This window comes from Hyaena hyaena, unplaced genomic scaffold (assembly GCF_003009895.1).
Source record: "Hyaena hyaena isolate Hyena2069 unplaced genomic scaffold, ASM300989v1 scaffold_56, whole genome shotgun sequence".
NCBI lineage: Eukaryota > Metazoa > Chordata > Mammalia > Carnivora > Hyaenidae > Hyaena > Hyaena hyaena.
This window is the reverse complement of record NW_024080688.1, coordinates 3222455-3248904: the sequence shown is the minus strand read 5'-3', so window position 1 is coordinate 3248904 and position 26450 is coordinate 3222455. Positions and strand designations below refer to the sequence as shown.

General features: G+C 48.1%; 2 protein-coding genes across 7 annotated transcripts in view; both read left to right on the top strand.

Annotated features, from left to right (window-relative positions):
• Nucleotides 1-21759, top strand: part of IRAK2 (interleukin 1 receptor associated kinase 2) — a 58951-nt gene extending 37192 nt beyond the window's left edge. Inside the window, exons 7-13 of the mRNA XM_039231423.1 lie at nucleotides 1811-1925; nucleotides 4268-4377; nucleotides 6318-6513; nucleotides 10329-10391; nucleotides 15504-15704; nucleotides 19131-19422; nucleotides 20770-21759. Coding sequence (XP_039087354.1) covers nucleotides 1811-1925; nucleotides 4268-4377; nucleotides 6318-6513; nucleotides 10329-10391; nucleotides 15504-15704; nucleotides 19131-19422; nucleotides 20770-20882 — 1090 coding nt within the window. The 3' untranslated portion in view covers nucleotides 20883-21759. The remainder of the gene's footprint in view (nucleotides 1-1810; nucleotides 1926-4267; nucleotides 4378-6317; nucleotides 6514-10328; nucleotides 10392-15503; nucleotides 15705-19130; nucleotides 19423-20769) is intronic.
• Nucleotides 21760-25298: 3539 nt separating this feature from the next.
• Nucleotides 25299-26450, top strand: part of TATDN2 (TatD DNase domain containing 2) — a 31111-nt gene continuing 29959 nt past the window's right edge. For all 6 annotated transcript variants that reach the window (XR_005528300.1, XR_005528301.1, XM_039231378.1 and 3 more), the window contains exons 1-2: nucleotides 25299-25730; nucleotides 25843-26259. Coding sequence is in view for 4 of the 6 variants with exons in the window: in XM_039231378.1 (XP_039087309.1) it covers nucleotides 25849-26259 (411 nt within the window). In the remaining 2 variants the exon portion in view is untranslated. The remainder of the gene's footprint in view (nucleotides 25731-25842; nucleotides 26260-26450) is intronic.

Here is a 26450-nt window from a genome sequence, read left to right as displayed (position 1 = left end):
AGCTGAGTGCTTGCGACAGGGACGACGTGGCCCACAAAGTCTACAGTATTTACTGTCTAGCCTTTGACGGAGACATTTTGCGGACCGCTAGTCTTGAACAATTAAGGCCTTCAAAAGGCATCCTCAAACCTGCTCCTTTTACAGATGGGCAACTGAGGCTAGAAGTGAAGGGAGCCTGCCCGTCACAGAGCTGGGTGGGGCTTGGGCAAGAAAAAGAGAAGGACCTAGGAAGACTCATTCTGGCTCTGCCGTCACTGTCTGATGAATTTAACAGACGCGTATCGGGCACCTGTCACGCGCTGGACGCCAGCTGTCGTTCAACCTTGGCAAATTACCGTCAGGGTTTCCTCTGCCAGTGCGTAGCCTTGGGCGAGTAATGCCTGATGATTGGAGAGTATTTTAAGAAATAAGGAAAATCAGGGGTGCCTGCCTGGCTTAGTTGGTAGAGCACATGACTCTTAAGCTCAGGATTGTGAGTTCAAGCCCCACGTTGGGTGCAGAGCCTACCTGAAAGAAAGAAAGAAAATCATAAATAAGAAAACAGAAATCACCTATTTTCCATAGCACCCATAAATAACTACTGCTGTATTCGCATTTTGATATATTGTTTTTAATTCATCTATGTGTATAAATAAACACACACATTTAATAAGAGATGAAAGTATGATTCCCCTTTCCATTTTGGCAGTGCCTTTCTTGAGTTGGCAGACCCTCCTTCTTCCTTGATTGGGCACATGTGACTTGTCAAGGCCCTTTCTTGGCTCTAGGGAGCACAGTTGTGAAGAATACACAGCCCCTGCCTTGGGGAAGTTTAAGGTCTGGAAGGAACTGAGTGTGAATGGCTCTCATGAGCGTGAAACGCGCAGTAGCGTGGCCTGGGGGGGTGGGGGAGGGCAGAGGGATTGGACAGGGGGCCATTACAATAGTCGCGTGGAGTCCATCAGCGTCTAACTGAAGGCAGAGGAGGGGGGGAATGGAGGGGACAGTTGGAAAGCTATTTATGACGGTGAATGCTGACTAATTAGACAGGGGAGGTAAGAAGGTTTCCACGAAACTGGATGGATAGTGGTGCCCTTTGCTGAGATCATAGCTGTGGGCACGGAAACAGGTTTGGGACTTGCTGAGTCTGGGCCACTCACCTAGCCTTGGAATGCAATTAGACATTCGGGTCTGGAGCTTAGGGAGGGGCTGAAAGGAGAGATTTGGGGACATTCCTGTTAGAGGTGGGAGATCCCCGGAGACGCAGCTTACAAAACAAGATGATGAGCTGAGCCGGGGATACTTAGGCTTCAGAGGAAGGCAAAGGAGAAGGGTCTTCGGGGAAAAGGCCAAGAAAGAGCAGTAGGAAGAGAGGTGGGATGAGAGTCGGGAGGGAGCAGTGACTCAGAACCCAGCAGAAGGGGATTTCAGGGAAGAGCCCAGTCCCAGGAGTCAAACAGACCCGCGATCTGATCCTGGCTTCACTGCTTGCTGGTTGTGACCATGAGTGAGTTCCGTAACCTCTAAGCCTCTGTTTCCAGAAGATGGGGGTGGGTGGGGTGGGTGGGGTTAAGGTGCTAGGTGCTACAAAGCAGTGGGGCAGGATGAGTTTGAGCTCCTTGACTTTAAGCTTGTTGAAGGCAGGCAGTTTTCACCTCTCTCTCCTGGTGTCGGTCTTCAGGGCCACAGCGTTTGGTACCGGGGAAGCCACTGGTGGTCTTGGGGAGGGGCGTAGAGGGGGCAGAAGTGGGGTGGGAGGTGAAGCAGTGGAGCAGTCTTTGGTCATTCTTTCTGCCTGACCCCTCACCTCTGCACTAATACCTGATTTCAGATGCTGCCACCCCAACATCTTACGTCTGCTGGGCTTCTGCTCCGGAACTCAGTTTTACAGCTTCATCTATCCGTATATGGCAAATGGTTCTTTGCAGGATAGACTCCAGGGTCAGGTAAGGGGCCGGATCACGGTCAGAGAACAGGACCAGGTAGCATCTAGATAGGGACTCAAAGTTTAAGGGCTTGCAGAGGGGAGAGGGGCCATCCAGAGAGACATTAGGTTGGGGTAGATGAGATCTGGCTGGACATCTTCAGATAAAAGCCTATACAAATTGTTTGACAAGAGGCATTTCATTTAAGTCCAGAGAAAGACAGAGGTGTCTGATAGCACTCGTTTTCCTTAACATTGTTCTGGGGGTGCTAGTCAAGGCAATAGGGTAAGAAAAATAATTAAGGGATACAGGGTATGGAGAAGAGGAGCAATTTTTTTTTTTTTTATAGAACATGTATTTTCATATCTCTTAAAACAAGAATATTATAAAACAAATACAACAGTATTAGGTTTCTTACTGTTTTGGATTTTGAGGCATATAACTTTTTTCTATTTTCTTCATAATATTATACATTTTTGATATTTCCACTTTGATAACAATGCTAATCTGTGCTGATGCCTCTTTTTTGTTTCCAAAACCTATACGTCAGTTTCTTTATTACAGCCATTCATGTCCCATCTCCTTACCTTTACCCCTTAATACTAGGCTTATATGCCACTGCGAAAATTTTTACAAGATTTCTTCATATGTAGGGGATTGAAATCTCACATTCCTCCCATTTCATTGCTAAGTTTGGACCATTCTGTAATTGAGGAAGCAAATTTTTATTTGCTGAAAGTGCTTTTCTTTTTAAAAAAATTTTTTTGTTTTTATTTATTTTTGAGACAGAGCATGAGTGGGGGAGGGGCAGAGAGAGAGGGAGACACAGAATCCGAAATAGGTTCCCGGCTCTGAGCTGTCAGCACAAAGCCCGATGTGGGGCTTGAACCTACAAACTGTGAGATCATGACCTGAGCCGAGGTCGGACACTCAACCGACTGAGCCACCCAGGTGCCCCTGAAAGTACTTTTCTATTATACACTTGCTTCTGTATTTATGGGCTATTTCTGGAAAGATACAAAAAACTGGTGCCTTGGCTGCCTCTGAGGAAGTGAACTCGGTAGCTGGGGCAGGGACGGCAGAGGGACCTCTAGCACACACCCTTTTGTGCCCTCACGTATGATGCGGGCATCATACCTCTTAAAGGTAAGGTTTTAACGACAAACAAATCTCCTTCCCGTAAGATCCTCAAATAGGGGGGAAATTTACTCCGCAAGAAAGTCACTGCCTTCCTCACCAGAGGCCAGGACAAAGCAATTACTCGTGATATATAACGATCGTTAGCTTTGTTGCGCTCTTGCTGTGTTTGAGACGCCATGATAAAGGCTGTATACATTCTCCTTCAGGCCTTGCCACAACCCAAGGGGTATCCCCCATTTTCTAAAAGAGGAGTCTCTGGGGGCACCTGGGGGGCTCGGTCAGTTGAGTGTCCCACTTCGTCTCAGGTCATGATCTCCCAGTCTGTGGGTTCAAGCCCCACGTCGGGCTCTGTGCTGACAGCTCAGAGCCTGGAACCTGCTTCAGATTCTGTGTCTCCCTCTCTCTCTGCCCCTCCTCCACTCTTCTCTCTCTCTCTCTCTCTCTCTCCCTCTCTCAAAAATAAGTAAACCTTAAAAAAATTTAAAAGAGGAGTCTCTGGCATGGAGAAGAAAAATGTCTTGCCCAGAGGAACCCAGTGACAAGTGTCCGGGCCGGAATTTAAACAGGGTTCAGGTGGCTCTAAACTTCAGAGTTTTTGAAGGGAAATCTATTAGCGAGGCCAGTTCTTCGAGGATGCGGGACCCAAGACAGGATTTGATAAATAAGTGGCGATTTAGCCTGGAGTTCCAGCCTTAGAACAACTGTGGCCACGCCTGGGGATGGTGAGGGCCTTCGCTCGCCCCACAATCCCCGTTGGCCCTTGTGAGGTCTTCCCAGGTACACACGAAGTTGGCGTAAGGCCCATTTACCACTCTACGGTCGTGATAAAAACAGCCGTACTTTGCTGAGCACCCACTGCGTGGCAGGCGCTAAGCTGGGGGCATCCTGTATACTCCTCCGCCGTATACTCCGTACCTCGTCCTCCTCTGAACCCTTGGAGCAATCCCAAAGCACAGGGATTTAACATTTAGTACCGTTTCCATTTTGCAACTGAAGAAACCAAGGCTCAGAGACGCTAGTATCTCTTCCAAAGTCACACAGCCTGTGCGCGCCTGAGCTGGGATTTACATCCAGATCTCATGTTGGAGCCGCTCCCCCGCCGGAATACCATGCTGGCCGAGCCCTGTTGCACAGGGTGTGAAGGTCTGGACGAGCCACACGAGCTCGCTGGGACTTTAAGAAGACACGGGTGTGACTCTTTCTCCTCTTTTTCTTTTCCTCAGGGCGGCTCGGACCCCCTCCTCTGGCCCCAGCGTGCGGGCATCTGCTCTGGGCTGCTGCGCGCCGTGGAGCACCTGCACAGCTTGGGGATCCTCCACGGCAACGTCAAGAGGTGAGAGGGGTGGCTGCGCCCTGCTGGCCACCTGCGCCTTGGCCTTCTCTCGCCTCCCTTCCTCGCCCCCTCCCCGCTCCTTTCGCCCCCCCCCGCGGCTCTCTCTCCCCCCTCCCCTCCCTTGGGTCTCTTTCTTTGTCTCAAAAGTCAGCGTTTCCGCTGCCCTCACGAGCTGCCCACCTGTCCCCACGTCTTTTTGAGCCGGTGTTTTCCTGGCAAGCACCCCACGCGCCGATGCATTTTACTTCCAACCCAGCAGCTGGTCTGGACCGGATCCTTGAGCTTTGGGTCAAGCCCCCTGGGATTTTGAGCTCCTCGCTCAGGGTTTTCTTGGAGAACCGTCCCCTGCTTTTGTATCTGTTGGCAAAAGCACTCGTGTCAGGGAAGCTTCCAGAAGGGTAGGTGCGCGACCCACTATCTCATGCTCCCAGGAGCAAGAGAGCCCAGCCTGGGGACTGGAAGCATGGAGAGAGATTCCAGAAGACACCAGAAAATCTGACTTCCAAACCATAGAACTCATACTTCCTCAAACTTCTATATTTGGCAGGCGGAATCCCTGTCTTCCTTTTTTTGGCCCCTGATTTTTGTTTGATTGCACAAACAATTGTAATCGTGAAAAAGGAAATGAAAGGGTGAGGGGTCATTCTGGCTCTGGTGCCTGACTCACCCCTGGCCTCCATTTCTCCAGCCCTTGACCACACAGAAGTCTTAGCCTTCTACCAAGGAGCACTGTTACTTGGTTACCAGTTCATAGTTTCTTCTTTCCCCCTTTATTTAAACAGGGCAGGTATTTCCCTATATTGCTTGTCATCCTTTGTTGTTGTTTTTTTTAAGCTTATTTATGTGTTTTGAGAGAGAGAAAGTGGGAGAGAGGAAGAGAGAGAATTCCAAGCACGTTCTGTGCGGAGCCCAACTCGGGGCTCAAACTCACAAACCTCCGTGTGAGATCGTGACCTGAACTGAAACGGAGTCAGACGCTTAACCAACTGAGCCGCCCAGGCGCCCCTGCGTGTCATCATTTTGGGTGACTTTTTAGTTTTCTGTTGAAGGGATTTGCCCATAATCTACTTAACCACTCCTCATAGCGGATATTAGAATTGATGTCTATTTTGTAAAAAACTGTTTAGGGTTCGTTGGATCATTTTTACACATGTAACTTCGTTGTTCTCTTGTTTGTTGTTTTTTCCTTTGAGGTACTTTCTGAGAGTGTTTGCTCCCACAGGGTAGATGGCTAAACCCAAGAATGTTTCCTATTGCTTTCCCTATTCCCCATGATCTGGGCAGGACCCGTCATAAAAGATGGTGGCCTTTAGACTTAGGTCATTTGTGCCCGAGCTGGGGGTCGGAACAGTTTCAGAAGGGACCAAGCCCATGTAGGCTATGGGCTTGGCAAACTGAGGTTAATGCGGGTTTGACATCTGTGGGGGTCAGGAAGGCTGCACCTCTTTGGCCACACCATTGGCCACGCCAAATGCCATGCTTGGGGAAGCACAACTGACCTTAGCTCCGGCCTCGTTTGCTGGTGGGAGTGGGTTCCCACTCCTTCCTCTCATCAGGACTGGCTCAGAAAGTCCAGATTGAGGGACTTTTAAAAAAATTAATTTGTTTATGGTGTGTGTGTGTGTGTGTGTGTGTGAGAGAGAGAGAGAGAGAGAGAGAGAGAGAGAGAGAGAATCTAAAGCAGGCTCCGCACTGTCAGTGCAGAGCCCGACACAGAGCTCAAACTCACGAACCATGAGATCATGACTTGAGCCAAAATCAAGACATGGACGCCTAACCGACTGAGCCACCCAAGTGCCCCCAGATCAAGGGCCTTAAGTGACCCCTAACTGGTAGGGACCAATGCTGCTTCCTGCAGAGTTGTTTTCCGAAAGGGTCTTCTTGGCAACGTCTTTGTGTCCGGCTCAAACTGGAACAGTCCTCTGCGTTCTTTTCCACAGCTCCAATGTTTTGCTAGACCAGAGGCTCTCCCCGAAGCTGGCTCACCCCGTGGCCCACCTGTGTCCTGACAACAAAAGGTCAAAATATACCGTGATGAAGACGCACCTGTTCCAGGCCTCTGCTGCGTATCTGCCGGAAGAGTTCATCAGGGTGGGGCAGCTGACCAAGCGAGTGGACATCTTCAGCTGTGGAGTAGTAAGAGCTTCCCTCTGTGCTTGGACTTGGACTTGCCTGTACCTGTTTGTCCTCTCCACAGTGCCTTTGTAAGCATAAGATATGACGGAGGCCCATAGATCTAGCCCATCGAAGTCCCCTGGGGGTTGGCAAACCATGGCCTCCAGGCCAAAACTGGCTCAGGGTGTATTTTGTACCACCTGTAACTAAGAAGAGCTTTTACATTTAGAAAAGATTTAATAACAACAATAAGTGACAGAGACTTGGTTTGTGGTCCCACAAAGCCCAAAATGTTTACCGTCTAGTCTGTTCTAGAAAGTTCGGTGACACTCGAAGCACAGCTACTCACGAGTGTCCAGCTTCTAGTAGGCTCCATCGCGCCCTGGGTCCCAGCCAGCCAGCCACCGTAATGGTCAATCCAGATGTCTGTTCATGTTTGTCTGTCCACCTGTCCAACCATCCATTTGGCTTAGTCATCCAATTATCCGTCTGTTCAACAGCCCCCTGCCCATTCAGTACCCACCTCTGCTTCTACCCTCCCTCCTCACCACCACCACCTCCACCATGCCCTCCTGTCATTACTGCGTGCTGGGCACTTGAAATGTAAACGTAACTAAAACACAGTCCTTCCCCCAGGAGCCCATGGTGTGAGTATAGCAGCCTCCGAAGTATATTTCTGTGGCACACCCTTGACGTCTCTATAGGTTGGATGTGTTTAAAGGCGTTTGTGGCCAAATAGGTATGAGAAATGCTGGGGTTGAGCAACATCAAGCAGATTTCTTCACCATGAAATTAATCAGAGACTTCAATATGGTTATGAGCCTTTAATCTAATCTAATTGTGAATTCACCGCAGCCGCGCAAATGGTATACAGGCTTTCCCAAACTCATTTGACTGTGGAACCTTGTGTCCTCAGTATCGTTCAGCACTGGGGTTCCATGGAGCCCCATCTGGGAAATGCTGGCTGAGAAAAAAAAAAAAAAATGACAGTCTCTGACTGACCTTTGCCAAGAGCAGACCGCTACCTCTCAGACCTTGCCCTCTCTCTTCTTCTCTAGCCTGGAGCTCTGAGCTTCCTCTCTCAGACCCCAGTCTTGCGTGTGTCCACCTCTCACACTTGTGCCCTCCCGAGCCACCTTCTGTCCTTAGCCTGGCCTCCATATGTCAGCTTCTGCTTCCTTCTGGTTTCCGTGACCCCATCAGGGGTCAGCAGCTCAGGGAAGCTCCGTGGGGCTAGCCCAGGCTCCTGCTCCTCTTAAGAATCAGCAGGACTGGGGGGCGCCTGGGTGGCTCAGTCGATTAAGCGTCTTGACTTCGGCTCAGGTCATGATCTCGTGGCTTGTGAGTTCGAGCCCTATGTTGGGCTCTGCGCTGACAGCTCAGAGCCTGGAGCCTGCTTCGGATTCTGTGTCTCCCTCTCTCTCTTTGCCCCTCCCCTGCTCACTCTCTGTCTCTCAAAAATAAATAAAAACATAAAAAAAAAAAATCAGCAGCACTGAACCCTGAGGCTGCCAGGCAATACAGTGTAGAGCTTGAGAGAGTCCCAAGTTGGTTACCTTCAGCTGTGTGACCTAGGGTGGATCACCTGTAACTCTGGGCCTGTTTGGTCCTTTGTAAAATGGGATAATATTGGGAATGGAGATTAATAAGATAATATATATAAACTGGTTAGCACAGTACCCTGAAGATACCAAGATTATTATTATTATTGTGGTGGTGGTGATTATTCCTACCTTTACGCTCTCACTCCTGATTTCTTTTTATCCTTCAATTAAAAAAAATTTTTTTAAATGTTTATTTACTTGAGAGAGAGAGAGAGAGAGAGAGAGAGAGCGCGCGCACAAGCTGGAGAGGGGCAGAGAGAGAGGGAGACCCAGAATCCAAGCAGGCTCCAGGCTCTGAGCTGTCAGCACAGAGACTGATGCGGGGCATGAACCCATGAGCAGAGAGCTCATGGCCTGAGCTGAAGTCGGATTCCTAACTGACTGAGCCATCCAGGCATACCTACCCTTGAATTTTTAACTCAGCTCTTGATGTAACAATGTTTTCATTCATTCATTCATTCATTCACTCACTCACTCACTCATTCATGCATTCATTCAGTGCCCACTGGCTCCCTTCACTCTTTTTCTTAGCTCTGCCGCTAACTGGCAGAATGAGTTGGAATTCTGGTTCCTCCTGTTAGAACACTGCATTTCTCAGGGCTTTGTGTTTTTGTTTTTGTTTTTGCTGGTGAACACCCAATGATCTCCATGAAAGGTTCAGCACAGAGCCTGCCTGTGCCAGGGGCAGAGGGAATGTCTGTTTATTCATTTCCCCTCATCCTTCCCTCTCTTCCTGGCAGGAGCTGGTTGGGAACCCCCTTTCGGTTTGCTCCCGTCCGCTTGCTGCAGGGTGCCCTCTGCTGCCCCCTCCTGGCCCCTGCCCTTTATTACTGGCATTTATTTTTTTATTTTTTATTTATTTATTTTTTAAATGTTTTATTTATTTCTAGGAGAGAGAGAGAGAGAGAGAGACAGCGTGAGCAGGGGAGGGTCAGAGAGAGAGGGAGTCACAGACTGAAACAGGCTCCAGGCTCTTAGCTGGCTGTCAGCACAGAGCCTGACGCGGGGCTCGAACCCACGAACCACGAGATCATGACCTAAGCGAAAGTCGGACGCTTAACCGACTAAGCCACCCAGGCGCCCCAATTACTGGCATTTATTAACCGGGTAGTCCCGTCCTCTGAGGTTGGAGGATTTCTTGGCAGTAAACGGGACTCTATTCTGATTTGTTTCGAGGGAGGTTGTGGGAGAGACATTTGAAACTAAGGGTGGGGTACTCAGTCCCTTATATTTACAACCAGTAGATCACCATTTACCAGGTAAGGATGGAGGCTCAAACTTTAGGCACTTGCCCAAAGATCGCCTGAGTGATCAAGGAAGAGAGTCAGGGGCACCTGGGTGGCTTAGTTGGTTAAGCGTCCAACTTCATCTCAGATCGTGATCTCATGGTTTGTGAGTCTGCTCTGACAGCACAGAGCCTGCTTGGGATTCTCTCTCTCTCCCTCTCCCTCTTTCCCTCCCCAGCTTACAGGCGCGCTGTGTCTCAAAACAAATAAATAAACTTAAAAAAAAAAAAAAAAAAGGAAGAGAGTCAGCCTTTAAATCCAGGCAGCGCTGTCTGACTGTACAGTCCTTAACCACTGTGCTCTTATGTATACTGAGAATTTCTGTTCAAAGCAGGTTTCCCCTTTATTAAATGCTTATCATGTGTGGGACACCTGGATGGCTCAGTAGGTTGAGCATCAGACTCTTGATTTCGGCTTAGGTCATGATCTCATGGTTCGTGAGATCGAGCCCTGTGTCGGGAGCCTGCATAAGATTTTCTCTCTCTCTCTGCCCTTCCCCCACTCATGCTTGCTCTCTCTTTCTCTCTCAAAATAAATAAATAAACTTAAAAAATAGTGTGTGTGTAGATATATATATGAGTATATGTGTGTATACACATATTTGTATATAAATATACAGTATGCATACGTAAATATACATAGTATATATATATATGTGGATGTACATATGCGTTCAAAACTGATGGTAATACGCACATATTTGCTTTCCATCCTTCCTGACTTACTCTTCATTCACACCTTCTACCTCGCAGCTGGGTGTTGTGTTTAGTTGGAGGAGGTGCTTAATGCTACTGTGATGTTCCAGATTTGGGGCAAGTGTCTGTACTGGCAAATGGCAGCGCCGGGCCTGGAGCTCCGCTTTTGTTACTGAGAAGAATCGTCTGTCTTGGCCAGAATCTGCCGCCTGAACTTGTGCATGACCAAGCTAACTGCGTGTTCTCCCCAGGTGTTAGCGGAGGTCCTCACCGGCATCCCTGCAGTGGATAATGACCGAAGCCCAGTGTACTTGGTAAGGGAACCAGTCACTTCCGGCTCACGGCTAGCAGGGGGAGGGGGCCGGAGGGCCGGGACCTCTACCCATTTTACAGATGGTTATGAGGCTTAGTCCAGGGTTTGATTTGCAAGGTAACCTTAAAATCTCCCCTACTTACCAGCTGGCCAACAATTTAGTTTTCCCACTAAGAGAACCTGGAATGCTTTGGGGAAAACCCATTTCTTCTCTCTAAACATCTGGCAATCAAGGATTTGTTTTCGAGCTGGTAAAAGTGAATTTCAGCCCTCTTAAATGGGTTTATGTAATAAAACAATAATTCCCATTTTGAAGGTTCAAAGAAGTAGCATTCCCATGTATATACATACAGTGCCCTTTCAAAAAGATAACAGCACAGCCGGACTCTGTGTTTGGCACTGTCCATGTAATATCTTCCAAGTCATCTCAAGGCCCCCCGAGATTGATAGGGTCGTTGCGTTCACCTGCCCTTGAGCAAAGCAGGCTCTGAGGTTTGCCTGAGTCTCAGCTTTGGTGAGTGTCAGAGCTGGACCTCCACGTCAGGCCTTTCTGGGCCACAGATCCTGATTTCTCAACCCCCACACTCTGCTGACTGTGTAATTTTCATGTCAGCACAACCATATCAGTTCAACATGACTATCATCCTCAGCTTGCAGATGAGAAAACTAAGGCCAAGGTGAAGAGATTTGTCCCATGCCTCCCAATCAGATCTGCGGTAGAACTGGGATTTGAACCCATGTCTTCTGCAGAGTTCCAAATCCTCTTCATCAGTTTAAGAGGGGAGAACTCTTCTGACTTGCTGCTGAGGCCATCAGAGCAGTTGGCTTTTTTGTGGCTGGGCTCCCAAAGCATCCCCTGGGCCCTCGGGTGGGGAAGTGAAGGTCTTCCTACACACAGAAAGCCATGACCTGTCCCTTTGCTGATCTCCCCAAGCTCTGCCACTTCTGGGCCACCGGGCCCCAGATGCTGCACAGAAGTGAGTTTCAGCACCTCAGATCTGGTGTGGGCCAATTTGAGGTTGTTTCTCCTATTCTGACAGTTTTCCTCCCTTTCTTTCTGGTTTTTTGTTTTTTGTTTTTTGCATTTTATTTTATTTTTAGTTAATTAGTTTTTAAATTTACATCCAAGTTAGCATCTCGTGCAATAATGATTTCAGGAGTAGAATCCAGTGATTCATCCCCTATGTATAACAGCCAGTGCTCATCCCCACAAGTGTCTAAAGCTCCTCACCCATTTAGCCCCGCCCCCCACCCTCAACCCCTCCAGCAACCCTCAGTTTATTTCCTCTGTATTTAAGAGTCTCTTATGTTTTGTCTTCCTCCCTGTTTTTATATTATTTTTGCTTCCCTTCTCTTATGCTCTTCTGTTTTGTATCTTAAAGTCCTCATATGAGTGGAGTCATACAATATTTGTCTTTCTGTGACTAATTTCGCTTAGCATAACACCCTCTAGGTCCAGCCACGTAGTTGCGAATGGCAAGGGTTCATTCTTTTTGATTCCTGAGTAATACTCCATTGTGTGTGTGTATGTGTGTGTGTGTATGTGTATGTGTGTGCGTATGTGTGTGTATGTGGTTGCTTGCCACTATAATAATTATTATATACAGCTAAATATATAGCAAAAGTGATTATAGCCATAGACTTCTGTAGCAGAAGGTCTAGGACAATATAATCCAAACCACCTGCAGGTGTTACCTTTGGCGAGTGAAACCGAGGGGACCATCTGCACACTTGGTTCAGAAAACCCAGCTACACAGGTAGCCATACTATGCCTGTCTCCTCCCCTTCTCTGGCCTCAGGCATGGCCACTTCTTGAAAGCCCCTTTTGTTATGGACAATTTAAAATATGCAAAAGTCAAGAGAAGAGTATAAGGAATCTCTATACATCCATCCCATCCGTTATCACTAGCATGTTTTTCTTATTTCTTTTGAACCCAAGAAATTCTGTGTGTGTGTGCGTAGCCTAAGGGTGGCTGGGTGGCCCAGTTGGTTAAGTGACTAACTCTTGATTCTGGCTCAGATCATGATCTCCCAGCTGGTCATGGATGGAATTGAGCCCCTGAGTCAGGCTCTGTGCTGGGGGTGGAGCCTGCTTACTATTCTCTCTCCCTCTCCACCTGCTCCTCCTCCCTCCTCTCCTAAAAAAGAGAAAGCATAGCCCACATATTATGTTATTCCACCTATAAAATATAGTTTTCTTAATTCCTTAATATCATTTAATACCCATTCCATATTTAAACTTCCCAAGTTGTCTCAAAAATTGCTTTTTAAAGTTGGTTTGTTTGAAATTACTACAAACAAGGTCAACATGTTGCCTTTAGTTATGTTTCTTGAAACCCTTCTTTTTTTTCCTTAAGTTTTTTAATTTAGATGATCTTTACACCCCATGTGGGTCTCAAACTCATGGCTCCAAGATCAAGAGTCTCATGCTCTTCTGACTGAGCCAGCCAGGTGTCCCTTGAAACCCTTTTAGCCTCCAACTGCACCCTTCCCCATTTTATCTTTCCACATACGGCATTTTTGCATAAAGTGAGTCATTCGTACTGTAGACTTTCTTGTGTTCTGTATTTTTAGGTCATTGTGGTGTTCTTGACTTGCTTCTCTATTCCTCTTGTCCTGAGACTTGGTTAGACTCATGGTCAGTGCTGCCTCCTGGGTGGGGCTGGGCGCTTCCCGCTGCGTCACTGCACATAGTGACTCCTCCTCCTGACAGTGCTCAGGTTCATCAGCACGTCCAGGTGGAGATGCTGACTCCACTGAGTTCGCTAAGTTTCCCCATCACCCTGCCCGTGAGCCTTCTTAGCATCTCCGGATGACTCTTGCCAGCTGAGATCCCTGATCTCATTGGGGGGAGTCCAGTGGTGAGCGTCTGCCTCTTTCCTTCTTCCAGGGCTGTCGTTTCGAACAGTTTCTGATTCTGTTTCATATGGTGGTAGCCTCCATATCTGTGAATAACACCCTTCTGGCATTTATTGATGTATCAACTTTAAACACCATGATAACTTTCAAAAATAGTATATATATAAAAATGTATATATATTTTGGGGTGTCTGGGTTGCTCAGTCCGTTGAGCGTCTGGCTTCGGCTCAGGTCATGTCATGATTTGTGAGTAGGAGCCCCCGTCGTGCTCTGCGCTGACAGCTTAGAGCCTGGATCCTGCTCCAGATTCTGTGTCTCCCTCTCTCTCTGCTCCTCCCCCACTCATGCTCTGTCTGTCTGTCTGTCTCTCTCTAACAAGAGAAAATAAACATGAAAATATGTAAAAAATATATTTTAATGTTTGTTTATTACTGAGAGAGAGAGGCGGGGAGCACGAGTGGGGCAGGGGCAGAGAGAGGGAGACAGAAGATCCAAAGCAGGCTCTACGCTGCTGGCAGAGAGCCCAGTGCAGGGCGTGAATTCACGAGCCATGAGATCATGACCTGAGCCAAAGTCGAACACTTAACAGACTGAACCACCCAGGCACCCCTATGTTTATATTTAAATATATATTCACATTTTCTATTATTTACAGCATGGAGCTCCATCAATTTCTGCATTTTATATAGTATAAACTATTGTACAATATTTATAGTGCATAAAACATAGTGTATATAACATAAACTACATTGAAATATTTGCATATATTTACATGAGTAGCTATATAAACTACTATATATTCTATGAAATATAAGTAGAAACACGTACACATATAAAATATTGTTTAAAGTAGGGGCGCCTGGGTGGCTTAGTCGGTTGGGCGTCCGACTTTCGCTTAGGTCATGATCTCGCAGTTTGTGGGTTCGAGCCCTGCGTCGGGCTCTGTGCTGACTGCCAGCTCAGAGGCTGGAGCCTGTTTCAGAGTCTATATCTCCCTCTCTCTCTGACCCTCCCCTGCTCACGCTGTCTCTCTCTCCTAGAAATAAATAAAAATAAAAAAAAATTTAAAAAAATATTGTTTAAAGTATACATTATATATAACAGAATATACATGGAAATTTTATATTAAACATTTTATTATTACACAAATATATCACAATATAAACCATAAATGTAAATGCTTCATTTGTTAATGTAATGTACAATAGATTGATGTACTATATATTATATCAATAAATATAATTATAGTACATATTTCCCTTTAATATATTTAATCAATGTATTTAATATATTTGTAACATATTTCCATTTATAAGTATGTAAATATATACTTATGAAGTATCATGAAACTTAATTTATATTATATATATGGTTATATATATTTATATGTATATAACCATATATATTTATATATATAACCATACCTATATATATAACCATATATACCATATCTTCTGTCATATACATAGTTCAGATTTCTGCTTTCTAAGTAGTATAAAATGTTATAAAACTTATAATATGTAAATATAAAATTTATAAAATATGTAAGTATACATAATATTTACATAGTAGGTCTCCTTTTAAATATGTATGGATTAGGGACGTCCGACTGGCTCACTCAGTAGAGGATGTGACTCTTGATCTCAGGGTCATGAGTTTGAGTCCCATGTTGGGTGTAGAAATTACTTAAATAAATAAAACTTTAAAAAATAATAATGCTTCTCAGGCTTTAAAAAATAAATAAATATAAGTGAGTCAGAATCCTACACCCAAAATGTGTATTTTTATCAAAAGATTGTGCCTGTAATTGTTGATAAGATTAAATTATTAGTGTAAGGGAACTATATAAATGATAGCTATTACTACTGTTTATCATAGCCACTGATCAACTATTGAATCTTTATTCAGTGTCGAGTATCACACTTTATGCTTTAGATGCGTTATATCTTTTCATCTTTGTATTAATCCTATTATCCCCATTTTCCTGATAAATCAGCTGAGGCCTATGTTAAGCCCCTCCCTTGGTGGTACCAGTGTATTATGGAATGCCCTGTACATGGGCGGAATTTGGCAGCTCTCCGGTTCTGGCTTTTTTACTTGTGTCTTGGATCCTTGTATGTATTTATTTCTTAAAACCCCGTTTTGTGCAAAGTTCTGCAGCTCTGGTGTGTCGCGGGGGACGGTGGGGTGTGTGCGGGTTGAAGCCCACATCCCTGCAACTCCCACTGGAGTGTCTTTCCTCTTCTTCCCGCAGAAGGATCTGCTCCTCAGTGAAATCCCAAGCAGCAGCCCCTCGCTCTGCTGCAGGAAGACGGGCGTGGAGAAGGTGATGGCTCAGGAGATCTGCCAGAAGTACCTGGAGAAGAGGGCTGGGAGGCTGCTGGATGACTGTGCCCAGGCCTTGGCCATGGCTGCCTGCCTCTGCCTGCGGAGGCGGAACGCCAGCCTGGCGGAGGTGAGCCTCACTCTCAGCCTTCACCTTGGCCATGAGCCGTGCCCTGGGTTGGGTGGGCTTCCCGTCCCGCTGGCGCTGTGGTTCTGCCGTACCAGGGACTAGGTTAGCACTCGGGGTCGAGCCCTTTACCGAGATGTGATTTCATCAACTGGGGCTTTGTTTGCTTGCAAGCCGCACAACTTAATGGAGATCATAGCAGCAAAACAGGGAAGCCAGTGGCCGAGAGTAGCTCCGGAGCCTGAGGGCCGTGTGCTGGGGCCTCAGGAAGCCCAGGAGCCCATGCTCAGATGTTAACAGAACTCTGCTTCCTTGGAATCTGCTTGATTCCTCCTCTCCTCTCTGTAGGCTCCCTTTTCTTTATCTGCAGTTTGATTGGGAGATGTGGCCGTGGGTATTATTTATATGCTATGGTTCTACTCCCCACTGGGAGATCACGTCTCCAGGTCCCAATTCCAGTCTGTCAGGGCGAGAGCCTGTTTGGCCTACCTGGAGTCAGTTGTCCACCCATTGGCCAGTCAGGTTAGGCGAGGAGAGTGGGGTCCAGTTTCTAAACCTGGTGGTCAGGGGTCAACCTAAGAAAGCAGGAGGGGCTGAGTCCCAGGGGAAGGGAGCATCCGTAGCCCATGGGCTAGGCAGATACCCCAGAAACCAACCGTATCGGGGGCTACAACATCTTTCTAGGGGTGTGATAGTGGTGGTTTCCATGGTAACAGGTGTAGCTTTGTGGCCCATGCTAGGTGTTTCTAAGGACCAAATAATTGCCTGAGAGGACTCTCTGAGACTAACTGACAGTGATCTTCAAGTGGTGTCTGACAGGGAGGGGCTCCTTGACATGACCTCACGAGTTGCTTTTGGCAGCAGGAGGTCTTGGGGGGTGCAGGCCCCACCCATTTACCTCGCATACATACGTTGAGTTCTTAACATTTCGTTTGAGGAAAGGCTTTAATAGCTGAAAAAAAAAATCTTCGAACACAACCACCGTAGCCCAGGACTGCCGTTTTATTTATTTATTTTCTAAAATTTATTTCTGAGAGAGAGAGAGACAGCATGAGCAGGGGAGGGTCAGAGAGAGAGGGAGACACAGAATCTGAAACAGGCTCCAGGCTCTGAGCTGGCAGTCAGCACAGAGCCCGATGCGATGCTCGAACCCATGAACCGCGAGATCATGACCTGAGCCGAAGCCGGACACTTAACCAACTGAGCCACCCAGGCGCCCCCAGGCCTGCCATTTTATAGATGGGCAAGTAAAGGTCCAGAGAGGAAGAGATGAGGCCACAGAGTGAGTGAGTTTCTGTCAGAGCTTCCCGGTTCATTCCCATGTCCGCCATCTTGCACGGGGATGTGGCCGGAGCTAGAGATCCAAGTGGCTGTTCTTCGCCTCAGCTGTTCCTCAAGTGCCTGAGTGGCACAGCATTCATTCAGTCATTCAGCACTTGTGTGCTGGGCAGGGGGAGCGGGAGGGGGGTGAACAAGGCAGGCCCAGTTCTCCTTTTCCGGAGCTCACCCTGGGATAGCGTGTGAGACGGGGCCTCACCCTGGAGGGTTTTCCCCAGGAAGTGGCTGTAAGCGAAGAGCAATCCAAACGGAAGGAACAGCCCCCGCAGATGGCCTTGGGTGAGAGAAAGCCTGGCTTGATCAAAGGTCTGGAAGAAGGTCAATGTGACTAGAACAAGAAGAACATGGGGAAGAGTGGCTTGTGGTGAGGCTGCTGAGGAAGGAGGGGCCCCGTAATTCAGAGCCTCGCAGGCACAGTTAGGATTTTGAGGAAGACACTAGGGTTTGGAAGCAGGGGCGGGACATAATCAGATTGATGTTCTGAAAACATCGGTCTCCCTGAACCACTTATTCTTTCACTGAGGCCTTCAGCTCTTCATTAATTTCATTCTTCTGTTCCGTGAATCAGTTATAGGACCCTTGATGAAGCTGTTATAATGTGGAGACTCGGAAACACAGTGCTTTAAATGAGATAGAAGTTTATTCTCTTTAGCTGAACAGCTTGAATGTAGGCGGTTCAGAGCTGATGTGGCCATGCCACTTTACTGGGGACCCCAGGATGCCTCTGTAGTGTGGCTCTGCTATCCATTTCAGAGTCCAAGATGGCTGCTCTAGCTCAGGCCGTCACATCTTCATTCCGGCCAGTGAAAGGGGTTAAGAGGAAGAAGAGAATACACTCCCTACCTACCTCCAAGATGTGGCTTAGAAATGCATGCATCACTTTTCCTCAGACTTCACAGGCCCTAATCTAGTGACAGGGCCACACCTAGCCACAGGGCAATGCAGTTTTTAGCGTGGTGAATATTTATTTGGTATATACTCCACAGATTTGTCTCCAGAGGTGACATTTGAACTGGGCCTTGGAGGACGAAGAGGCGTTAGTTATGTAGAATATAGGGGTTAGGGCATTTAAGGTATAGAAAGAGCAATGAGAAAAAAAATGCCCTCAGTATTTCACAAGTAAACTGGGAAAATGAGAGGTCATCTGGGTGATGGACTTGAAGACAAGCAGGCCTGGGGGCACTAGTCAGTTCTCTTACTTACTGGCTGAGTAGCCTTAGGCAAGGAACCTAACTTCTCTGGTCTTTTAAACTTTTTACCTATAAAAACTCACTGTGCATTACATTCAAAGGTGCTTTGTAAATTGCAAAGGTACTGAGCAAGTGAGATGTGTCATTGTTATTAAGGGTATGTCTGTGTGCCGTGTGTGTGTGTGTGTGTGTGTGTGTGTGTGTGTGTGTGTGTATAAAGAAGAAACATTCCTTCCCTGCCTCCATCTGATTTCCTAACCTCCCTAATCAGAAATGCCCTCAAAGGCAATATCTATATTACTTAGGTCATTTCCAGTTGAAAGAGATAGAATTTAAGTCAAACACACACACACACACACACACACACACACACACACACACACAGGAGGAAGGACTGGGAGGGAGTATATGAATGAGTGAATGAATGAATGAATGAATGAATGATTGGCTCATGTAAACAAATAGCAGACAGGAGACCCAAAGTCTCAACCAGCAAAGGTATGTCTATCTGTATCTCTGACCTCTGCTTCATTCTTTGTGGGGGTCTTAATTTTTCTCACCATGAACGGATTTTCTGTGTGGGTGGGGAGTCTGGGTCTGCCCCTAGAAAGGAAACGGGGGTCTTTCCTCAGTCAGCTTTAAGTACAAAAATCTCAGAGAAGGATTCTGGTTGGCCAGCTTGGGTCACGTGCTCAACCCTTCACTCATCAAGGTCAGCGTAATGGGATACAATGATTGGTGCATCTTGGTCATGTGCTCTTTTCAAAGGCCTTAGATGTTCTTCCAGACAAAGCAGCAAGAATCAACATTTGATTCTTCCATCTCTCTCTCTCTCCTGAGACCTGGGAGACCTGTAAGATTTTTGATTTCAGAGCGAGTTCTTATCTCTCCTCTCCCCAAGGTGTGTGGCTCTGTGGCCGCCGTGGCAGAACGGTTAAGAGATCAGGAGACGTTGCCCCCTTCGAGTGGGGTTTCTGAGGGCACGGGCCCTTCCTCCAACACCCCAGAAGAAACAGATGATGTGGACAATTCCAGCCTTGATGCCTCCTATTCCATGAGAGCAGCGCCCAGTGCTGGGGCTGTTGCCTCACCATCCCCTACAGAGGACAGAGAAGGCAGCCTGCAGGCCGATGGGGAAGGGCAGGCAGACCCCTCCTCTGCAGCCTGTGCCGGTCCGGAACCTCCCCAGGATGGTAAGTGTGTGGAGGACCGAGTGCTTATGCGGGCTCATTTAGGGGTCTCTAACTCAGCCTGCTATTTGTCCCTTCTATCGCTCTAATTCACGCATGCTTTGATTTTTCAGCTGTTCACCTACCAGCTGACTGTACAATGAGAAACCTCGGGTGGGGGTCGTCCTTGATACTTCCCTCTCTCTCTGGCCCCCTACGTCCAGCCCATCACCTAGTCCTATCCATTGGCTAAATATCTCTCAGCTCCCTCTGCTTCTCTGCATCGCCTGCCCCCGCCTTGGCCAAGCTACTGTCTTCTTGCTGGATGATTGCACAGCCTCCCTGTGTCCCTGATGCCCTCTGGCCCCTTACCCTGTCCCTTCTCCAGGAACCAGCCAGAGTGATTTTTAAAACCAACTCACATCACCCCTCGCTTAAAGCCCTGTGTGGCTCCCCATCGTACTTAGGGAACAAGTCAAAACTCTTCCTATCTCTCCCTCTCCTATCCAAATATCCCAGGCTTCCTTCTGGAATAAAAATTTGGAAAGCCTGGGCACCTACATGGCGCAGTTGGTTGAGTGTCCAACTCTCGATTTCGGCTCAGCCCATGATCCCAGCGTGGTGGGATGGAGCTCAGCTGGGCGTGGAGCCTGCTTGAGATTCTCTCTCTCTCCCTTTGTCCCTCTTTCCCCGCTCACATTCTCTTCCTCCCTCCCTCCCTCTCTCTCTCTCTCTCAAATTAAAAAAAAAAACAAATGGAAGCCCTTTTCAATGCAGTGTCCCTGCCCACTACGAAACATGGCTTAGTGAATGTCCCAGGAGACACTGGGTGAAGAGAGGAGGGAGAAGAGAGAGTGGTGTATTCACACCAACCTCTCCCACCCATGAGAAGGAGCATGGAAGGCCCCTCCTTTCTGAAAAGTGGGGCCAGGGGGCAAGGCTTCACTGCAAAGACAGAAGCAGGGGAAAATGCTCATCATGCTCAGGGCCTGATTTAGAAATGTGATTTAAGTGAGAAACTGACCAAGTCTGACTTCTAAGAATTAGAATAATAGCGGGGCGCCTGGGTGGCTCAGTTGGTTGAGCGTCTGACTTCGGCTCAGGTCATGATCTCTCCATTTGTGGGTTCGAGCCCCGCAACGGGCTCTGTGCTGACAGCTCAGAGCCTGGAGCCTGCTTCAGATTCTGTATCTCCCTCTCTCTCTAACCCTCCCCTGCTCACGCTGTCTCTCTCTCTCTCTCTCTCTCTCTCTGTCTCTCTCTCTCTCTCTCTCAGAAATAAGTAAAACATTTAAAAAATTATAATAATAGTAACTACTTCCAAATGCTGTTTATTCAAGTTCTTTCTTTAAACTTTCTATTGAACGCCAGCTATGGAGACCTCGTGGAAAATCGAGATCAATGAAGCCAAAAGGAAGCTGATGGAGAATATCCTCTTCTACAAAGAAGGGAAACTAGACAGCATTGAACTTTTTGGCCCCTGATGACTAGAGCACAGATGAGGATCCTTGTCCTCAATTGGAAAGATGAACAGCAAATCAAAAAGAAGATCTGAGGCAGAATCAAAATCTCCCAAGAACACCAGCCATCAGCTTTCCTGGGCCGGGAAGGAAAGCTTCCAGAGCGAGATGGGGAAGAAGGGACCTCAGCTTTTCAAGACAAAAAATACATGAAGTCATCATCCTTTCTGGGATTTGTCGGTCAGAGCTGGGTAGCAGGAGACTGAAGCGGAAACCCGGGTCCATCGGCACAAGATGTGGGCGATTTTGTGGTTTCGGGGTGTGTGGTAATCCTGTTACCCAGCTCACACCCCCCAAGAACTGACGGAACACTGTCGTTTGTATTCCAAAGTTAAAATCTCTGGATCACATTTGCCAACAACATCCGCAAACTTCCCTGGCCTGAAAGATCCTCAGCTTGTGTGTCCTAATGCGGTTCTTCGGTTCACATCCCAAGGCCTCGAGTTTTACAAATGCCAGACACCTGGCAAAGGGTTCAGTAGGTTTTCTACTTTCTCCTTCAGAAATCTTTTTTAACCCACAGATATTTATTTAATGCCCACCCGGCACCTCCCATCCCACTAATGCTAATATTTTCAGTGGAGCTTTTGTTTTGAGAGTGTGTATTATTTATGAGTGAATGAAGAATCCAGAGAGCCAGTTGCATGTCTGATTCTGCTATTTAAATCACTTATTTAATTTCTGGACCCTGGGCTTCCTTGTAAGTAACACCTGTTCGTTTTCCTTCCCTGGGCTATTTGGAGGAACGGGTGAGACATGGCTACAGAAGTACTTTGAAAATGCACTTGCCCTGTTATATAAAATAAATAAAAAGATATTAAACATAGATTTCTGCCACGTACCTAAGGTTTATGCAGCGGGTCTTTTTTTTTTGAAAAGTCGTGTTGCAAATCTTTTTGGGAAATGTGCAATTTTAAGTTCAGTGTGTCCTATTTTAAATAGTCCTACTGTAATGATTTCTTTTTTTGTAAAATAAAAATACATCGGGGGAGGGGGGCACCTGGCTGTTTCAGTTGGAAGAGTGTGTGACTCTTTTTTTTTTTTTTTTTATGTTTTTATTTATTTCTAGTAGAGAGAGAGAGACAGCGTGAGCAGGGGAGGGTCAGCGAGAGAGGGAGTCACAGACTGAAACAGGCTCCAGGCTCTGAGCTGGCAGTCAGCACAGAGCCCGACGCGGGGCTCGAACCCACGAACCGCGAGATCATGACCTAAGCGAAAGTCGGACGCTTAACCGACTAAGCCACCCAGGCGCCCCAAGAGTGTGTGACTCTTGATCTCAAGGTTGTTGCGTTTGAGCCCCACATTGGGTGTACAGATGACTAGATAAACAAGTAAACTTAAAAAGATACATTGGTAAAGTCAACAGATATTTTGTAATTAGTTTGTAATTTGTTTGTGTCCAGATGAGCTTGTCTGGAGAAGGTGCGCTGCACCAAGGGGTATCATGGAGTGCCTGAGATTTGGGCGCTGCCTATAAATGTTGATTGTTAGTAGTTGTGTGATCTGTTAAGTTAGGGAGCTACCCTGAGCCTGTTTCTTCATCTGCACAATGGAGAGAAGACAAAGTACCTGGTTCATGGGTTTGTCGTCAGGGCAAGGGCAAGAACTTGCTTTGTGAAAGCATTCAGTAGTCCCCCAAGAAGGTCAGCTTTGTACGGCTTTGTAGCAAAGATGAGTGGGCTCCGGCCTCAGTGGGCAGCAGTCTGCACTGACACCCCTGATTTGTTGTTGTTGTTGCAATATATTTTTTAAATAGTTTATTGTCAAGTTGGTTTCCATATAACACCCAGTGCTCATCCCCACAAGTGCCCTCCTCCATGCCCATCACCCCCTTCCCCTCCCTCACCCCATCTGCCCTCAGTTTGTTCTTGGCATTCAAGAGTCTCTCATGGTTTGCCTCCCTCCCTCTCCCCCACTATTTTTCCCCTTCTCCTCCCACATGGTCCTCCGTTAAATTTCTCCTGATCCACTTATGAGTGAAAACATATGGTATTTGTCTTTCTCTGCCTGACCTTCTTCACTTAGCATAATGCCCTTGAGTTCCACGCACGTTGCTACACATGGCCAGATTTCATTCTTTCTCATTGCCATGTAGTATTCCATTGTGTAGATAAACCACATCTTCTTGATCCATTCGTCCGTTGATGGACACTTAGGCTCTTTCCATGATTTGGCTATTGTTGAGAGTGCTGCTGTGAACATTGGGGTCCATGTGCCCCTATGCATCAGCACTCCTGTATCCCTTGGGTAAATTCCTAGCAGTGCTATTGCTGGGTCCTAGGGGAGTTCTGTTGTTCATTTTTTGAGGAGCCTCCACACTGTTTTCCAGAGGGGCTGCACCAGTTTGCATTCCCGCCAACAGTGTAGGAGGGTGCCCGTTTCTCCACATCCTTGCCAGCATCTAGAGTCTCCTGATTTGTTCATTTTAGCCACTCTGACCGGTGCTGACACCCGTTTTAAGCTCTAATGGCTGCGAGGAGTCAACTAGAGTGTGTGTTATATGCCCCAACCGAGACCTGGAATGTGGCAAGCGCCTTACAATTCTGACTAGGGTGTTTTCAGGACTAGTGCCATTAGGGTGCAGGTTATCAAGACATCTGGCATTTCCAGACCAGGGCTTCATACATTTCTGGAGAAGTCAATGAACCACTCTGACAACTGATGAAAGCTACAGACCTTCTCCCCTCAGCAAGTTGTAAATATGTATATATAAGTTTGTGGATATGAATTCTGGGGGGGGAGGGCTCAAGGGCACCACGATATCTTTCTATGAATCCTTAGAAGGAAGGCCTGTTTTCTCCCCTCAAGTTAATAAATGCACATGACAAAAAAAATCCAGTACAAACCATTACATGCTAGGAAGAAAGCCTTTTTTTCCACTGGGATTTTCGTCTCTTGCCTCTTCTCTCCAGAAGCAACCACTGTTATTGTTTGGGGTATCCTTCCAAAGATGATGAAAATTTTACCTTTTTGCTTAGCATCGTTAATTGTTAGATTTCATTAGAAGATTTTCATTAGAAGACCAAAACTATGAGTTAGACTGAGCTGAAGATGGAGTTGGAATTTCTGGCTTCGGGGTGGGTATGTTTTGTCACATCCTTCCTGGCCATCCTTCCTCAACAGTACTTTTGGATTACTTTAGTCTTTTTGCCTGGTATTCCATTCTAAGGATATTCCATAATTTATATAATTAGCTTCCATTGCCGGGTGTTGCGGTGGTTTGCACTGTTACTACAGTGTTCCTTCGAAAGATGTTGTACCAATTTATATGGAATCCGTTATGAGAATGCATTTCCCCACATCTTCAGCTACGACTATTATCGTGCTTTTTGATGATTGCCCATTAATAGGTGAAAATTTATAATTTTATTCGTATTTTTAAAGTGACAAGTGGAGGCCTATTTTTCAGATATTAAAGAGCCTTTTGTAATTTGCTGTTCCTTGGCCCATTTGTTTCCATTTTATTTTTTAAATTTTTATTTTAATTCCAGTTAACATGTTTCCATTTTATTGTTTCTATTAATTTTTTTTCTGTTCCATTTTAATAATTATCCTATTAAGAAGGTTTTTACATAGTAGGGACATCAGCCCCTGTCAGGTGTTGCGAATATTTTTCTAAGTGTGTATCTTGTCTTTTAACTTTGATATTTTTTGCCCGGCAGAAATTTTACATTTTGCATTTTTGTGTCGCTTTTTTTTTCCTTGTGGCTCCTAACTTCCAACTCTGCCACTCTATGGGTGTGTCTCTTGGTCTCTCTGAGCCAGTTTCCTGCTTTGCAAATGGGGTCATGACGTTAGTGCGGGTTCGAGGAGACTCTCGGGACCTGAACGCGACCGGCTAAGGGTTGCAGCGCTGAGCAGTAGGGAACCGCTCTGTAGGATGGGGGTCCGCGGACTCCCCCGAAGCCGCGGAACGCAGGCGGGCGGAACCGCGGCCCTCCCTCGCTTCGCGCTCTTCGGGCCCACGTGAGTGGCTCCGCCCCGCCTTGCTTCCGACCAATGCCTCCAAGCCTCCTGACCAACAGGCGCGCTCCGTCTTGCTCGGAGTCCCGCCCCCTGCCGATTCGAGCAATGGGCGCCCCCCGTTCTGCGCAGGACCCGCCCCCGCCGCACGCCGGGCCGCGGGCCGCAGGGCTCGTTCCGGGAGGCGGGCGCCGCGGAGGCCGGGGTGGCCGGAGCTCGGGCGGAGGCCGCGGGACTGGGGCGGGAGGCGAGCGGGCGGCCGGGGTGGGACGTTCTGGCCGTGGGGGCGGCGGGCCCGGCGTCTGGGCTGCGGCGGCAGGGGCGGCCGGGCGAGCCCGAGGGCGTCCCGGGCGGCCGAGCGCGGCACCGCCGGCTCCCGGGGGGCGGCTCGGGCCCCGAGGGCCCCGGGCTGGTCGGCGGGGCCGCGGGAGCCGGGCGGGCTGCGCGCCGGGTCTGGCCCTGCCCTGCGGCCCGGCCTGGGCGTACAGGGCCTCTGGGCCACGCGCCCGCCCAAAGGCTGCGGGTCTGGTCGCCCTGTGTGGACCCTAAAAAGCGCCTTGTAGTCTTTTGAAGCGCCTTGACATCTCGGAAGGGCTCTGTATCGCAAACTAAATCGAAGCGCTTTGTAATCCCGGAAGCGCTTTGACATCTCCCTAGTAGCGCTGTGCAAGCTGAAGCGCTTGGCGATCGCGGAAGCACGTTGTGGGTTTGGAAACCCAACCGACGCCCTTAGTAAATCTTGGATCGTTTTGACTAAGACGAAGCGCTTTGGAATCGCGAACAGTCGAAGCGCGTTGGCATCTCCGAAACCTTGAGAACTGTGATGGGCAGTGGAAAGAAGGGGGAAAGGTCAGTGAGGCGCCTGGCTCTGACCTGGCTGGCCCTCCTCCGGGGGACCTTGGGATGGCGGGGGTCTGCGGAGGGGCGGTGTAGGAATCCAGGCCCCCTCTTTACTTTGCAGGTGCCCATGGCGTCGGAGCGGCGCAAGGTCAAGTACCACTGGAGCAGCACTTCGGAAGGGTGTCCCCGCAAGCGCAGCTGCCTCCGGGAGCCCGGTGATGTGGCCCCCTCCAGCCGGTCAGCTCGTAGCTCTGCACCGCGTTCAGGAGGGACCGGCAGCCCCAAGCGCCTGAAAGCCCAGAAGCAGGACGATGTGGCCTGCACCCCGAGGTTGCCCTGGGGCTCTTCCTGCCGCAGAAATTCCTCCTCCTCTTCCTCCTCGCATTCCTCTGGCCCAGGTGTGGGCGGGGCTGCCTCCAAAGGCTGCCTGATTCGGAGCACACGGGGATTCCTTTCCTCCGGAGGATCCCCCCTTCGCTCTGCTGACTCCTCTCTAGAAGAAATGGCTTCTCTGGAGGAGGAAGCCTGCAGCCTTAAGGTAGGTGGCTCGGGAGCCTTGCAGTCGGTGAGGCCCTTCCACGTGGCTTGAGACTAAAAAGAGTCACGTCTTCAGAGATCTCTGGGGGTCTTCCCAGGTCTACCTAACAAACTCGGAAGACCCAGCAGCTGGTCGGGGGGCGGGCTAACGTGCCCTAGAGAGGTAGCTTTCAAACTTGGCAGCACTTTAAA